The following is a 13120-nucleotide window of genomic DNA, read 5'->3' as shown; positions in this document are numbered from 1 at the left end:
AAAAACTAGATGGTATAAATGTCTCATGCAATGATATTGTAATCTATGTATTCTTTGGTAATAATATAGCAATAGTGCAGGGGTGCCTGGGTGGCTCAGTCGGTTGGGCAGCTGACTACAGCTCAGGTCATGATCTCGTGGTCTGTGAGTCTGAGACCCACATCGGGCTCTGTGCTGACAGCTCAGAGCCTGGAGCCTGTTTCCGATTCTGTGTCTCCCTCTCTCTCTGCCCCTTCCCTGCTTGCTCTCTCTCTCTCTCTCTCTCTCAAAAATAATAAACATTAAAAAAAAATTTTTAATAGTATAGCAATACTGCAAATATAATAAAATTCAAATATTTTAATGATAATTTATACATCTTTTCAATTTGCAAACACAATTTGACCAGAAAAGTTTCCAGGAAAAATTAGAGAACAACGGAAAGTTTCAGATATTCTCCAACTCAATTCAAACTTTGCACTATGAAACATATTCTGATAACAGACCCCATTTCTGTGTCAGCTCCCACCAGTAAGGCTTTAATACTCAGCGTGTGATGAGAGATGAAACCAAGTGTGAACAACTTTCAGGTCCCATGAGTAGGCTGACTGTTAAAGCTGTCAGGTTCAATTGCATCATTCCACATTATTCAATGCCTCAAACTGCTCCCTAATTGTTAGGAGCTTAACGTATTCAAAACCATTGTTTAGGCTAATACTGAAATGCCTCACAATTGAGTTTCTATAAAGTAGTGGGAGGGATTAAATTATAGTTAAACCATCACTGAACACTCATGATTGGACAACAGGATGGTAGAATAACCAACCAACTCTAAGCAGGTTTCCTAATTGGTTAATACCTAATCAATACATCACCCAACTTTAGGGGAAAAAATTTAGTCCCCAAGGACTAAAGCAGCTATTGAAATAATTTAAGAACTGGAAAAACCTCAGTCAACAGCTGAACCTAAAATGACTAAAATTCATATACCTATGTTAACATGGAATTATAAATCTTAACAAAAATTTTTAATACTATTTTTAGTAAGGGAAGTGCTTCTGTACAATTTATCTCACTGGTAAACAGGCTGTTTCTGTAACAGCCAAAATTAAGTCCTATAAAAATTGTAACATCAGTGTAATAACCTTTAATTCCAAAGTACTTTATGGTCTAGAAAGTATTCTCATTTGAACTTCATAATGTACCTGTCCCTATAGCCGGTAGGACAGGTATTTAAAGTATTTTATTTTACACATGAGAAAAACTGACACCCACAAATTTAAAAAGCCCCGCCCATAGTTATACTCGTGAGTAGGAAAGCTCCTGGAACCATGGATTTCTGACTCAAATTTCTGCTGTTTGGCATTATGGCACACAAATGGACACAGTAACATTCCTAACAATGTTTTTCAAAGAGATACCTCTTGACACAGAGGCACATCGCTGGGAAATTCATTTTTATGGGAGGGACAGCAGACTGCCTGGCTTTCAAACTTAGTTCCCCCACTTCCCAGACAACCAACGCTGCACGGTTACTGAACCTGTACATCGCCCAATGGCAAGTGACATCACAAAGCACTTATAAAAACTTATTTTGCTCAGAATGTTAATGTCCTTGAAATTACAAGTCATTATGAAACTATTTAAAATATAAAAGGTGAAACTTTCATTCTGACCAATCAAGTCAGAGATCTTCTGAAGTCACGTCTATCTGCCTGGGAAACTGAGCCATTTTTTCAAACAGAATGGAAATGTCATATTAGACAGACATCATCTGAAAGGAAATTGAGGACTACATCTAAGACAACTCACACACACACACACACACACACACACACACACACACACACACCACAAAGTTATCATATTGGAAAACAAAGTATTCAAAGCTGCCTGAAATAAAAGTCTCACAGAAATGTGCGAAATATTAGTCCTTAAATTAACTGTACCTTAAAAATACTTAAACACCTGCATTTACTAAGTATCACATTAATAAAGCTTGAAAGTTCCTTCATCTAAAATTATTTAAATTTATTGTTTATGATAGTAAATACAGAGTTATCAAGAAACCAGGATTATATTTATGAAGTGTGTGCCCAAAAGCAAAACCCAGAATGCAGAAAATACAACTACTTTTCATTACATTCAGTCTTAAAATTTGTTTGTTAAAGGAATCATCCTTCAAACAAAAGCACTTGAATTTTCCCAAAAGACAAACAGAATGAATGTAGAACTAGGAGACAGAGTGGAATTTGAAAGGCAAAATGAAAAATTAATGACACACCTACAGAAACTAATTTATACCTCTACTCATGATACAACAAGGGCAGAGCACATCATTTAAAATAAATCATATGAACAGTAGTTCCATCTTCTAATAATGTTACAAACTATTAACTATATTGTTATCTGAAAGAATAATTACTCTAAAAACAAATAAATAAAACAAAAGGATTTAACACTGAAGAATATAAAACTAGCTGATCAAACATTTTTAAAAGGTGTTTTCAAATTAGGGCTGCTAAGCATCACGTTTTCCCCTACAATTTTACAAGTCTCTCCTTTTTCCCCCATTAAGGCACAATTCTATTCTCAGTTTTTAATTTCTATTAAGCTCTTCCTGATCTTACCTCCCTGACCACTTTCCAAGGAACAATTCTTAAGACAGCAAATAAGCCAAACAAGAGGCCTGTCTATCTTACTTAAAAAACCGAGGCCAGAAAGATCAAGAATGACCCCTGGATTTTTATCCTGCTGGCACCAGGCCAGTCACTAAAAACTACTACCTTCATTAAATTTGGCAGGGGGGATGGGGGGGGGGGGGCAGGGCAGGGGGGAGCAGGGCATTATTCAAATTTAACATTTCCATTATCTGTTTATATTTTCTAAAATACCTGCTTGCTAGTGTGATGTTACAATTGTAACAAGACTTCCATAATCACGTTTTAAATATCGGTAATTTTAATTAACCCACTTACAGCATTGCTAATCAGCTACCTGTAAAGAAACCCTAAATAACAGACTACAATTTGATTACCTAAACACAATGAATTGTGCAATTTGAAAACAAACAGGGCCCATATAAAAGTTAACCAGAAATAAACTTGTCAATTTGAAGAGAGGATTCAATCACCAAGTACATCCCAATTTGTCAGAGTCCTAGCTAAACGTTCCCTTTATTCTAAATATTTTTGTACCCTTTCCCTCACACATTGCCTAGAAAATTCACATTTTGCACACTCAATACCAATACTATGGTCTCAGGCAGCTAAATTGAAGTAGTTCTGCACTCAGTTCAACTGAGAGGTCAATGTGCCTCAGTTGCCTGGAGACTGATGGTTGCTACAGCAGCACAGATAAGCCAGGCTAAATAAGCTTCAGCTTGAAGGCAGAAAGCATTTACTGCCGGACAGAATCATAGATGCAGTTGTCTCAGCATGCAGCATTTGAGTCTAACTAGATGATCATATTTATAAGAGACCCATCTTACTGAACATGGAAAGAGGATAAACAGTAAGGATTTTAATTGGACTGAATCCTGGATTACTTGCAACTATGATTTCTTTGTTCTTCAGTTGAGTCATATGTTAAGTGGAATTTTCCCTCTAGCTATAAATTTCTCTTCACCACCACTTCCCCCATCTACCTCCCTAATGCCAACCCCCAAAACCACAAACATAATGAATGAGAAGAAATGAGATTTTTGCTTAATTCAGCCTGGAATTAACCAGAGAGTAATTAAAACAGACTTTTATAAAGAAAGAAAAGAAAAACGCACACTGGAAATGTTCATGTGAGACTTTGTCCAAGGATAGAAAGCTATCAACAGCATATGGCTACACTTAATTAAAAGAGATGAAACTATTTACAAGAACCATTCTCTCATTTATCCTTTCACCCTCTCTAACCCCACACCCCTGTTATGCTGCCTATCTCACCAGGGCTAGTGAAATGAGCTACAAAAAACTCTCCCAAATTAGTCAAACTCCCCTTATTCAGGTTGAGAGGTTCACCACATAGTTAACTTTCATTTTCAAACATGATACCACTAATCACACCACTGGTTTTCTGTGCTGAACTGTCTGTTGTTTATTCTAATACCTGATCTAATTATAATGGTGACTGCGCTGAGCCATTACATATTTTTAAAAATAACTAAGGCTGTACTCTGATGTACAGCTTACAGAAAATACTTAAAAAGTGTGTATATATATTTTTTAACTCTTGTTTAATATTTATTTTTGAGAGAGAGAGAGAGAGAGAGAGAGAGAGAGAGAGAGATGGAATGCAAGTGGAGGAGGGGCAGAGAGAGACACACACACAGAATCTGAAGCAGGCTCCAGGCTCCGAGCTATCAGCACAGAGCCCAACACAGGGCTCGAACTCACAAACTGAGAGATCATGACCTGAACCAAAGTCGGACGCTTAACCAACTGAGCCACTCAGGTGCTCCAAAAAGTACATATATATTCTAAAGGCCTGGACAATGGAAATTATGAACATATATGTAAAGCATAAATTTATAGCAACTTACAAACAACTAGCTCATAGTTTGTAATTAGAAATTTGTCTATATGGGGCGTCTGGGTGGCTCAGTTGGTTAAGCGTCCAACTTCAGCTTAAGTCGTGATCTCATCATGGCTCATGGGTTCGAGCCCCGCATCAGGCTCTGTGCTGACAGCTCGGAACCTGTAGCCTGCTTTGAATTCTGTGTGTCTCTCTCCCTGTCCCTCCCCCGCTCACGCTCTGTCTCTTTCCTTCAAAAATAAACAAACATTTAAAAACAATTTTTTTAAAGGAATTTGTCTTTTATAAATTTCTCTAAATACTAAGATTTACTACTAGAAGCTTGGATAAAATTAAAGTAAAATTATAAAGAATTCCAAACAAAAATATCTATATATACTTTAGGAATTTTAAATTATTACACCTTTGGTGAGGTGGTGGGGGAGAGGGAGTAGGTATGTGTGTACAGCTTTGCCAATTTACTGTCCTATTTATAAATACAAGATTATGGTTTTTCTGATTTGACTCTTGCTTTTAAGGATTCCTGAAGACTACTGGCCTATCAAGTTACAGGTCTAAAGTGAAGGAAAGGGATAAATTTATGCACAATCACCAACAGAGTCACTTATTTATAATATTCACGTACATTCTTTCCTCTCCCACTAGGAAGAAAATAATATAGTACTCAAAGGGATCAATCACTCTTTAACCTATATTCTCCTACACTGGTTTTTGAAAATTTAGACAGCAGACGATCATATATTATTTCTGTGATTTTTAAAATTATAAAAGGAATTTTTAAAACCACAAAATCGGTTCACACTTTTGAAGTCCTATTTTTAATTTTTTTAATTTTTATTTTTTAAGTTTATTTATTTATTTTGAAAGAGAGAGTGAGATAGGGAGGGGCAGAGAGAAAGAAGGAGAGAATCTCAAGCAGGCTCCGGTTTGTCAACACAGAGCCCAGCGTGGGGCTCGGGCTCGAACCCATGAACCACGAGATCATGACCTGAACCGAAACCAAGAATCAGACGCTTAACCAACTGAGCCACCCATGCACCCCAAGTCCTACTTTTTAAAAGAAAGAGTAAAAGTCCCCACCAAGTTACCAGTTTACATTAGGACAAGATTAGAAACTCAGAAACTGGAAAGAGTCAGTTGAAGACAACATATTCCTTTGTCGTCTCTCATAAATACCATGTAAATATGTCTATTATTTCCACTAACATGTCAAAACAAATTGAGGCATTTTAGAAATTCCTATAGGAAGCCCTATTTTCTTTCTTTCCTCTCCAATGGAATTCGCTTTCAGAAACGGCAAACCCACCTACAGGTCACTTCACAGCACTGCAATAATTTACCTGAGTTGTAGCAACAGCTGGGGCTGCAGATGATGCTGCTGATGGGGAGAGAGCTCCCACTTGTTGCAAATGCCCAGAAGATTGCTGAGGTAAATGAGAACTGGAGACAGGAGTACTAGATCCTGAGCCAGATACTACATTTGGAAAGGATACTGCTACATCATTGCTGTTATAAATACCTGAAAGAAAAAAAATTATTTAAATACTTTGCAACTTAGCTGTCAAATTTGTCACAGATACTTAATATTAACCATTAAGTCAGAACACACCCACATTTCTTCCTGATCCCTCCCCTCAGTGATAAATTTTATTGGTGGTGATAAAAAAAATGTATTAATAACTAAATACTGACTTGTCATAAAACACTTGTTTAAAAAGAACCTAAGTCATTTTTAATTTGTAACAAAAATGGCTCTGCCATGTGACTGGGATCACATCAGGAAGTGCCTCGTAAAAATAACAGTATTTTAGGAATTCCTAAGAGCAAAGAAATGTTTCTTAAAAAGGAGAATGAAGCAATTAGAGTTGCTTAAAAATCACCTGGTAAGCTTTTCAAAACGCAGATACTAGAGCCCCAGAATTCATGATTGAGAGAGAGGTCTGACATGCATGACTATGTTTTAGAAAGGTCACCCAGTTTACAATATAGAAAATAGAAGAGAACTAGACTTGAGATTCAAAGATCAGTGAGTGGATTCTAGAAATATTCAAGAGGAAGAATGAACAGACTTTATGACTGAATGGGGCGGATGAGTAGGGGTAGGGATGGACGGGGAGAGAGGATTAAAAGATAATGACAACGTGGACTACACGGTGGTGGGAAGGGTCACTTCAAGGACACAGGAAAAAAGGATGGAGGCACGAAAGCACTTTCAGAAAGCATCATGGAGTTGGAAGAGGAAAGGAAGGGAAAGGGAAAGGGAAAGGGAAAGGGAAAGGGAAAGGAAAGGGAAAGGGAAAGGGAAAGGAAAGGGAAACGGAAAGGGAAACGGAAAGGGAAACGGAAAGGGAAACGGAAAGGGAAAGAAGGGAGGACTGGGTGAAAGCAATCCATTCTGAAAAGTGGATGGGAAGAGGAAGGAGAGAGATGATGAGCAAAAGTTAAGGGGAAAGAGGAGTGACTAGAAAAAGATGTTGATTTTTTAAAGATGGGAGATCATGCTCATATGCTCCACAGGAGAGGCTCTTTGAGGATAAAGGTGAGAGATGGGAATATCAATAAACCAATAGGGTTCTCAATCAGGGATGACTTCTGCTCCACAGAGACATGCGATAATGTCTGAAGACATTTTTGTCAAAACTAGGGGGCACTACTGACATACAGTAGGTAGAGGCCTGGGATGATACTAAACATCTTAAAATGTACACGGCAGCTCCTCACAGCTAAGAATTATCTGTATTACAGTGTCAGCAGTGCAGAAGCTGAGAAATCTTGATATAAACCAAGGCTCCTGGGAGGGTGGGAGAAAATAAGATCCCAAGATCCTAAGAATTTGACACTGTAACAAGAAGAAAGCAAGAGAAAAATGAACCTAAGTGGGATGTAGTAAAAAAAAAAAAAAAAAGAAAAGAAAAGAAAAGAGAGAGAGAGAGAAAGAAAGAAAGAAAGATTAGAAACTATAGCCCTTGCAAGCAACAATTATTTACATTAACAGTACAATGTATTTTGTTCTAAAGAACATAAGTATTATTGGTTCATAATAAATAGAAGTACTCATAATCCTCAAACAAGAAAAATAAGGGAATTGTGACATTTGTAAAGGCCTTACAACTATAATTGAGGGTCCTAAGATCCTTTTTCTACAATTTCTCCAGGAAAAAAAGATAATTTATTCATTCACCAAATGCATCCATTCCGCAAACATCTGAGAGCTCACTGTTTGCCAGACATTATTCTAAGCCCTGGAGATACAAAGCCATTCAAGTAATGTGGTCTCCGCCTTCAAGAAGCTTAGTGGAAAAAAGAGACTATTACAAAAGACTGTGAAGAGTGCTATGATAGAGACATCCTCAGGGGCTCTGAGCACATGAAAAGGGGTATATAACCCAGACCTGAGGTGAGAGGATGAGGGTCAAAAAACTTACTGGAAGCGATGGATGCCTTTAGAGCTCATTTCTAAAGGAGCTGTAGAACCGAGGTGAAGGGTGGTTTGAGGAAGAAACAGAAGAACATGTTAAGTACCATCTGGGTAGTTGAAGCAAGAAATGAGGCTAAAAAATGAGCAGGAATCAGATCAAGAACATTAAAAGCTAAAATGCTGGAAATTTGGAAAAACAGGACGCCACTGAAGGACTGTAAGCAGAAGCATGGTGTGATCAGACTGAAGTTTAAGCAAGACATCAATCCATGACACAAGTGGAGAACAGACTGGGGAGGGGATTTAAAGAGAGACTGAGAAAGCTGTTTAAGGGTTGCTACAATAATACGGATGAGCAAAAAAGGAGATTAAACTACAGTAATAGTAGTAAAGATACATTGTAAAGGCAGAGTTGATAGGACTGGTACCTAATAGGACCTCAAGGAGAAATAAGAGGGAAGAGTCGAGGATGACTCTTCAGTACCAGTAAGTGGGCGTGTGGTGATACCAGTCACTGAAACAGGGAGAGCAACTGGGAGCATCTAGTGCTGTACGTGGTTACTATATGCAGGTCACTGTGCTGGCGTAACAGCCCAATGAGGTATATATTACTCCCATTTCACACAACAGCAAGCAGAAGTTTAAAGAAATAACCTGCTGGGGCATCTGGGTGGCCCAGTCGGGTGAGCATCCAACTCTTGGTTTCAGCTCAGGTCATGGTCTCACAGTGTGTGAGTTTGAGCCCCATGAGTTTGAGGGACTTTCTCTCTCTCCCTCTCTCTCTGCCCCTCACCCGCTTGCACTCCTCTCTCTCTCTCAAAATAAATAAATAAACTTTAAAAAAAATAATAAAGAAATAATTTGCTTAGTGACCTAGCACATGGCAGAATTGGGATTCAAACTCGCAGCTGCCTGATTCTAAAACTGCAAGCACTTTGTAAGACAAGACTGAAGTACAGGTTGATCATTCATGGCCTCTGACACGCCTGTGGAACACAGAACTCCTTCCTCTATAGTCTAGAACAGAACAGGATCAGCCTGGAGCTCAGCAGGAAAATCAGGTGTGGAGATACAAACCCAGGAGTCAGAAGAATAATAAAGTTAGCGTAAGTAAACATGAAAACTCAAAAAGGCTTTCTGTTGGCTTGCACTGTGTTTGAAATCTTAAACTAGTTCATACTTAGAAACACTGAAACTTCACGTTTCAAAGCGAATTCTAATTTCTCCTGAAAAACTGAAGCTCTGTCAATACTGGACACCAAGTTCTGAAATAGCAATAATCTGCTGGAACTTTGGTCAGGGTTATAGATTCTTTAACCCACCAGAGTCCTGTCATTCCTTATTCTTCATCTCTTCACTCATTTACGTCACCTACCTGGCCCCTGTGAATATGTGATTTACAACTCCTGATATGGAAGCTGGTCAAAGCCAAGGAACGGAAAAATGAAATCACCTAGACAAAATCCTCAGCATGATCAAGAGGACCAAAGACAGAATCCTACAGAACATTACCACTGAAAGAGTAAACAACAAAAAATAGACCACAAAGAACAAAATAAGAAAACTAAGAGAATCTTAGGAACCACTAGAGAATTTCAAAGGAATAGGTCAAATGATTCCACTGGTCATTTAAAGTCAGGCCAGAAAAAGGAGTCACCAAATATGACAATAATCTTGGCAAAAGTAACTGTTTTAAGAGGTTTGGCTGTGAAGGAAAGAAAAAGGTAGCATGTAAATGGAGCTTATAAACCTTACATTCCAAAAGACATGCACCTGAGAAATACAAGTTTTTAAAAAGTTTGTTATCTCATAATTAATTTAACAAATATTTATTGAGGTTCTTATTATTAAAAAACAAAAAAGGCACTGAAGATAACAAAGAACAGAAAGGAATTTTGCCTTCAAAGAATGAATAGTCTCATAGCAGAACTAGTAAGTATTCATAAGCTAAAGAAATGCTAGGTACCATAAGGACACAGGACCTGAGGGATGACTGAGTTCAGAGGAAGAGACTAGGGGAGGCAGTTCCAGAGAGAAGCACTTGAACTCAGCCTTTGACGCAAAGTACCTTAAAGGTAGAATGATAATAATCTAATTTTTTAGTGATGGAAAGCATACATGGAATCTCCAACTCTTAAAACTAAGATAACTGGAGACAGCATGCAAAAAAACAAAAAACAAACAAACAAACAAACAAAACGGAACAAGTTTTGAGACAGAAATCCTGGCTCTCTCAACTATGTGATCTGAATCAAATTACTTAACCTTTCTGAGCCTCCATATTTTTCTCTATAAAATCAAGTAATCACTGGGGCGCCTGGCTGACTCAGCTGGTTAAGCGTCCGACTTCAGCTCAGGTCATGATCTCACAGTCCTTGAGTTCGAGCCCTGCATCGGGCTCTGTGCTGATAGCTCTGAGTCTGGAGCCTGCTTCAGATTCTGTCTCCCTCTCTCTCTGCCCTTCCCCCATTCATGCTCTGTCTCTCAAAAATAAATAAAAACATTTAAAAAAATTTTTAAAAAACAACAAGTAATCACTACCTTAGAGGCTTTTATTTGAGAACATCCATGTAAAGGGTCTAGGAGTAAGTAAATCTCCATAAGGGTAGCCATAAGTATTTTAGAGTTATTGCTCTAATAAAAATTTTAGGTTTAAGTCAGCAAAGAACAGTATTAATTACCAGGCCCTCTAATGTCCCTAATACTCTTTCAAAATTGAAAATACCATTGCCACATGCAATAATATATCCTAAAAATGTAATGCTGAGAAGCAAAACTGTGGTGACTGAGGACCTCCAATATCTAAACTTGTATCTGTTTTTACATTGCATTAGAGCATACTTAAATAGGAAAGTGCACAACTAAATATGCAATGTGGTGAACACAACTTTGAAACTGTGTCTGGTACTCGGGTTACTACTATAAATAGAACAGATAAAATTATCTTTTCTTATCCAGGCAGGGCAGTATAAATACCCAAATCTTTTTTTGAGTATGAGGATCACTGACTCTCCTAAACTTCCTCATACCTCATGAACCAACAGTTTACTAAGACCTCTAGAACTTTCAAAAGTTAAATGATCCTCCTTAAATTGTTCTGTGCCTGCTTTCTTTTTAACTTACTCTATTTCCATCTTTCACAAATTATATTTTTTAAAACTTTTTTTTAAAGGTTATTTATTTTAGAGTTGGGGGGGGGGGGACTGCAAGTGGGGGAGGAGCAGAGAGAGAGGGAGAAACAGAATCTGAAGCAGGCTCCAGGCTCTGAGCTGTCAGCATGGAGCCCAACATGGGGCTCAAACTCACAAACCATGAGATCATGGCCTGAGCCGAAGTCAGACGCTTAACCAACTGAGCTACTCAGGCACCCCTATGTTATTTTAATCTAAATCAAGGTGATATTCATGGAATTAAATAGAACTGAATCCTGTAATGCATAAACTCTAGGAAAATACCTGAAATTCATCTGTTCAGGATAAAGGGTAGGCACAAAGATATAGAATGATACAGAGGTTGGCAATGATGTACTGATCCATCCACCCAGCCATCCATCCACCCAATATTTATTGTGTGCCTACTAGAAGACAGGCACTGTGCTAGGAGCAGGGAAAGTAGGGAACATGACAGACAAGACAGACAAGATCTCGGCTCTCCAAGAGTTTACAAGTTAATTAGGGAGGCAAACAATAAAACAAACACATAACTATAAATTGTGACAAGTGTTGTGATTGAAGAGAAAGTACCATGAGAATGACAAATTAGGAAGCTGAAAGTATCTATCTGAAGAAAAGATACGTAAGCCAAAACCTAAAGCTCACACAAGTAGACGTTAAGTGAACAGAGTGAAGTAGAAAAGCTTGTTCAAACTTGACAATGAAATAGAAAAAAGAGGAAAAAAAAGGTAATATGGGTAAAGCATAGCGGAGAGAGTGGTGGAAGACAAAGCTGGAGAGAAGGGAAGGAACAGATTACACACGACCTTGCAAGCCATGTAGAGGTGTTGAGAATTTACACTAAGATCAATGGGAAGACACCAAAGGCAAATACAGCATGACTTGGTTTTTCAGAAGATCATCCTTCTAAATGCAGTAAATGAATTGAAAAGAGGAAGAGTGGAAACAAAAAGGTCATCTAGGAAGCTATTCCACAATCTAGATCAAAGATTATGTCCCTCAAGACGAAGGTGGTAGTGGTATGGAAACACCTGGAATGATATGGATCTGAAGTACATCTAGAAGTCAGATGCACTCAACTTGATAGTCAGCTACATTTGATAGATAAAGTATTATGAATGAACTGGCTAGTGGTTACAAGTACCATTCACTGAGGCGGTGAACAAAGGGGAAAGTGCATTTTTGCTTATAAAAGAGGAAAACATCGGTCTAGGACTAAGTCCTGAAGACCTCCAACATTTCAAGGAGGGTTAATGGAAGAGGAATCAGTACAGAAAATTGGTATCAGTGAGGTAAGAAGAACACCATGAGTGCAGCATCACTGAAGTCAAGAAAAGGGTCTAAAGAAAGGGCACATAGATGGTTATCAACTGATGCTGAATGGCTAATTAAGAGATAGACTGAAAACGTCCATTGGATTTGAAATATGGAGACAAATGGTGATCTTAGAACAGGATAGGGTGGGCAGAGCCAAGAAAACACTGCTGAGACCTAAGCTTTTATTAGTGTGCCCATGGCGATGATATAAAAACAACATATAAGACAGAACTGTACATGACCAGCGACATAAATATTAGTGTTCACCAACCAGAGTTCCTGACTCCCAATTTCAAACGCCTAGGAGGCCAAATCAGTGCCACATCAGGTTGTTTGTCCAGCACTGAACCAGAGTAAATGAATGGGACAGTCTTGAGGAATATTTAAGCTAGTAAATGACTAAACCTGTTAAGTTATCCCTAACCCATATCCTATGACTGAATAGTCTTTTCTGGAGGTTAATATGGTGCGAAAGTAGTTAAGTCCAAATCCTGCTCCCTCATGCAAATAACCTCTCTGGATCTAGTACACCTCATCTGTAAAGTGAGAATGGCACCAATATTTCACAGGGCTGGTGTAAAAATTGGCTAATACATGTACTAATACTATTAGTATGCTCTCCTACCACATAGAAAGCATTTGATAAGCAGTAGCCATATTATTATAAAGGAGCGATATCTATCTCCATGATAAAAGAAGTAAACAG

General features: G+C 38.2%; 1 protein-coding gene across 26 annotated transcripts in view; it reads right to left on the bottom strand.

The window, feature by feature from the left end:
- Window positions 1-13120, bottom strand: part of MLLT10 (MLLT10 histone lysine methyltransferase DOT1L cofactor) — a 242836-nt gene that overhangs the window by 23336 nt on the left and 206380 nt on the right. For all 26 annotated transcript variants that reach the window (XM_045463953.1, XM_045463957.1, XM_045463956.1 and 23 more), the window contains one exon: window positions 5847-6025. In XM_045463953.1, the coding sequence (XP_045319909.1) occupies window positions 5847-6025 (179 nt within the window). The remainder of the gene's footprint in view (window positions 1-5846; window positions 6026-13120) is intronic.

The sequence above is a fragment of the Leopardus geoffroyi genome, chromosome B4 (genome assembly GCF_018350155.1).
Source record: "Leopardus geoffroyi isolate Oge1 chromosome B4, O.geoffroyi_Oge1_pat1.0, whole genome shotgun sequence".
NCBI lineage: Eukaryota > Metazoa > Chordata > Mammalia > Carnivora > Felidae > Leopardus > Leopardus geoffroyi.
Note: the sequence above shows the minus strand (reverse complement) of the source record. Positions and strands in the feature narration are given on the sequence as shown.